The 4,562-nt window shown below is 34.4% G+C and overlaps 1 protein-coding gene across 6 annotated transcripts in view; it reads left to right on the top strand.

Annotated features, from left to right (window-relative positions):
• Nucleotides 1–4,562, top strand: part of LOC102678616 (zwei Ig domain protein zig-8-like) — a 420,477-nt gene that overhangs the window by 260,976 nt on the left and 154,939 nt on the right. The window contains exon 4 of one of the 6 annotated variants that reach the window (XM_031508150.1): nucleotides 3,908–3,982. The exons of 4 other annotated variants lie outside the window; for them this stretch is intronic. In XM_031508150.1, the coding sequence (XP_031364010.1) occupies nucleotides 3,908–3,915 (8 nt within the window). In that variant the 3' untranslated portion in view covers nucleotides 3,916–3,982. Of the gene's footprint in view, nucleotides 1–3,907; nucleotides 4,129–4,562 lie in introns of those variants that run through there. One more of the 6 variants, XM_006610698.2, reaches the window with a different exon arrangement.

Here is a 4,562-nt window from a genome sequence, read left to right as displayed (position 1 = left end):
GCGGCCGCGGCAGCCCGCCATTAAGCGTATCAAAATCGTTAACGATAAAGCTCGATAACAGGCGGCCGTGCGATTAAACGCGCTTTATTCGCGGACGCAACGCGCATCTAAATCCCGCAGCGGGTGGAAACGTCATCGAAGCAGCCGACCTTCTCAGCGCGCGAATAAACATCTGCAAACGCGAGGATTTATCATCGCCCCCTTATTTCTACGCCCAATCGTAAATTTTAATTTCCACGGCGCGAATGAGGAAGGGGCCAAGTGCACCCTCGTCGTATGTATGTAGGGTGAAGGGGAGCGGGGCGGGGCTTGGTCGTCGGGCGAAGACAATGGGCGACTTCCGGTCGTGTCGAGATCTTTTTTTAGAATGAACTGTATTTATTCGAAAATGGATGGAGCAAGGAAAGTGTGTTCTGTGGGCAATTGGGATGTTATTGTAATGAAGATTGGATGAGTAAAAGCGAAGGGAAATAAGTAAGTAAAAATGGAAATTTTTATATCGATCTTCTTTGTAAAAAAAGAAAAAACATTTTTGAGATTATGCATATAACTGGTTAATTTATCAGATTTTTTTCAGATTTTAATATTAAAAGAAAATTGATTGATTCATTAAAAAAATTGGTTGTTGTTAATAGAATTTAGTTATTTCTCTCGTTTGAATTTCTTTTTATAGCTCTAAAAATAATTAATCAAAATTTTCCAGGGCAAAATAAAATAAAACTCTTTACCGATGAAATAACGGAAATAAAAGATGTGGTTTGAAAGCACAGTCGATTTGCAGGGGAGCTATTTGTGCTCGTGTGGATGGAAAACTGATCTCCATGACGTAGAATCGAGTCTTTTTCTCGAATAACCAACAGATTCACTCGCGGGAAGCGTCACGCGACTGAATCGAATAAATTTTCACTTTGGGAAATTTATGAGGAGAAATCGACGATTCTACGAACACCGAATCAACCGGTGCATTCAGCACGATATTTCGCGACGAGAATTACATCTCAGGTGATTGAAAGATTTCTCAAATAACGTATCAATTAATATTTTCTGTTAATAATGAAATACACGTAACATGTAATTTACTTTAAATCCGCTATTAAAATTAGGGAAAATTCAAATCGCTGTAACTCTGAAGATAACGAATTCTCATCGATGAATAAAAAACCAGAAGAAGCGTGGAATCTTCCCCTTTAAATTGCTTTTTGATTTATCTCGATACGACTTCCGGTTTCCGAGATATCATCGTGTAAAGCAAAGAATAATTTTTAATCGTTTACCTTAAACACGATGAGATCCTATTAAAATTAGGAAAACTTTGAACCGCCATAACTCCGAAGATACTAACTTCCGGTAAACGAGTGAACGATGGTTGGAGCGCGGAACCTTGCCCTTTAAAACGCTTTTTCATTTATCCCGATATCACTTCCGGTTCCCAAGATATCATCGTGCGAAATAAAGGCTAATTTCTGATCGTTTACCTGAAACCGGATTAAATGTTATTAAAATTAGAAAAACTTTGAACCGCCATAACTCCGAAGATACTAACTTCCGGTGGACGAGTGAACGATCATTGGAGCGCAGATCTTTGCCCTTTAAAACGCTTTTTCATTTATCTCGATATCACTTCCGGTTCCCGAGATATCATCGTGTAAAGCGAAAGGTAATTTTTCATCGTTCGCTATTTCTCGCCCTGTCTCTTATTCGGACCTCTCGCTCGCACCTCCTTTCACTGGCCTATCTCAAACTCCAGACAAGCGACAGACGCGATTCCTGGAAAAACGTAGTACCCGCTTCTAAAATATATAGGTCAATAGATGGCTCCCCCATTCATATTTTTAACCCTATGTTAAGTACTATGGACACTTTGAATCGTTATATCTCGGCAACCGATTGAGACATCGGGATAAATCAAAAAATGACTTCAATGGCATGGTTTCCTCCATCTTTCGAACAGACTTTGATAACAAAATTTTCAATTTCTTTTTCACAATTTTTAGAAAAATGAAAAATTGAAAGTATATTTATTTTAATTTTATCTTTAATGGATTCAAATTAGTGAAAGATGTATTGTATCTTATTTGTGCATAATGAGAGATATTAAAAATAAATTGATCCTTCAAATTTATATCGATAAACAATAATAAGAAAAAAATTGAATATACTACATCGAAAAATTCTCTTACAGGTGATATACCATCCGCATAAACTACTCGCATCGATTCACAACCATTTAAACACGCGCTATTATCGGACAAAAAGCAAAAAAGGGATCGATATGGGATATTATAGATTCACTTGGTCCACAAAACCCCTTTTTCAAATAAACCGGTCACTCGATAGCGAATAAAATTGTCCGATTCGAACAGTAATCTCGCGTGTTCACCAGGCAGGAAAACAAAGAAATTATCTTTTCTTTCCTTTTCTTTCTTTTTTTTTTTTTTTTTTACCATTTGATGAAGTGCCCTTTCCCCCCTTTCGGTTTTCCGATAATTGGAAGAATTCCTCGAGAGCGAGCCACTTGCATTATTAATCGCTTCTATCGCATATTTTTGTCACGTCTCGACGTCGTTATCGAAAGTAATATCCCTTGGAAAGAATAGCCGGAGCAATTTCGGATTCTGAGTCGAGTGAAATTATTTGTTCCAACGATTACGATAGACCGCCACGGTGTAGTTGTTCAAGTGTAAGTAACGTTTAATGGTATCGATATACTGTATGCATACTATATCAATTTTATTTCTAGATTTTACCCTCTACTCTTCGCTTCTATTTCATATTTTATCCTCGAAACTTGAAGAACTCTACAATTCTCTCCTTCAATTTAAAATTAACATCGATTTGTTTCCAATTAATTTTATCAGACATTGAGATTATCCAACAAGTGGAGATTTTCAGAAATATTAAATGCGTTTTCGATCTTACCAAGAAGATTTCTTCAAAGATTCGTAATAATAATATAAGAATTCGCATCCTGAGAAGAGAAAATTCTCGAAACGATCTCGTAACCGTAACATTTGTCCCATTTTTCAGGGGTTCAACTGTCACCAGCAAACACGTATAAAACGGCAGTTGAACACATTCGCCAGGACGTTCCGCCTGTGGGTGGATCGATATTCTCATCCCCGATGGGATGAGGGATTCGAAGATTAAAATCAACCGGTCGCCGCGGAATTTCGAGCGCGGCATTTGCATCGATCGTGTTCCACGACGAATAATTCAAATTTCCTTTTTTCTTTTTTTTTTTTTTTTTTTCCAACACGCGTCCACCTCTTCTCCAATTTCACGGGGGCCGCTTATAATTTCGAATTAAATTAAGTTCGATCGATCGCGGATAATTTCGAAACGACCTTTCACGATTCTATATCCGGAGATCGACCTCTTTGAATAAATAAGTTTTACTTCGAGTGGATCATGGATGAAGTTGGGACGAAGTGTTGAAGATAGATATCCTTATGAATTATTTTTTTTTTTAACGATCATGATGAATTTAGACACAAATTTATCTTGAATCTGTGGAGAAAGAAAAATTTCTTATTGGAAAGAATTAGAAAGGTACGATTGAAATTATTTCTTGTCAAATTTATAGAATTTTTGAAACGTTGTATTTTTTTTTTTTTTTTTACAAATTTTCTGTTATTATAGATGTATATGTTACTTTCATAAATCGAACGAAATTTTGATCGTAAAATTGAGAAGGATTTTGTGTCTGATTGTTGATATTTTGATTATTAATTTGAATTTTTTAATTTAATCGCTCAGCTTCTCGTATTCACTGTCTGGAAATAAGACAAAAATGGAATAATTTCTGTGATTAATTGACGGTTCACGTTGGTTAATGTGCTTAAGAATATACATTTATTTTTTGAAGGGATTAAATTGTTTATGACATCCTTTAAAACGTTATTTTCAGTGAGGTAGTAAAGTAGATAGGAGCTGGAGTCCTGTAACTTATTTTATGGATGGAGATGCAGCGTAGACCTTACTGGTAAGTAAATGCCAATAAAGATTTTCTTTTCCCCGACGAAAAAAGTTGCACGAGTTTTAAACGAAGTGAAATTTTAACGAGGTTAAACAAACAATCTAGAATTATATATATTTAAAAAACATATTTTTCGAGTAACTTATACTACTAAAAAATTAAGAAGAAAAATTATTTTTCCCGCTTTTCATTAATTAATTAATTCAATACTTTCCTTGATTCTCTTGCAAGAGCAAAAAGTTGGGCAAAAACATTTTTTTCTTTTCTTTAAATATTGAATGGGTTATTTAAAAATCAAATTTAAAAATCATTAAAGTCATATTTTTTGAAATATGATACCTAACATACTAAATTTAATTTTCAATTATATATTACACAACTAAATTAGATTATATGAAAATATATTACCTTAAATTAATAATCGAAAAAGAAATTTTTCGAAAAATAATTCGTTCTAATTTCTATTTCTTTATTCTAAACTATTATAAATCCTTCTAAAATATATAAAAATTGAGAATCATGTAACTATATCTTATAGCTGAGCCGTGCAAAAAAATATTGTTCTCAAAAAGATCCATTTTACGAG

The sequence above is a fragment of the Apis dorsata genome, unplaced genomic scaffold (genome assembly GCF_000469605.1).
Source record: "Apis dorsata unplaced genomic scaffold, Apis dorsata 1.3 scaffold_75, whole genome shotgun sequence".
NCBI classification, from domain to species: domain Eukaryota; kingdom Metazoa; phylum Arthropoda; class Insecta; order Hymenoptera; family Apidae; genus Apis; species Apis dorsata.
Note: the sequence above shows the minus strand (reverse complement) of the source record. Positions and strands in the feature narration are given on the sequence as shown.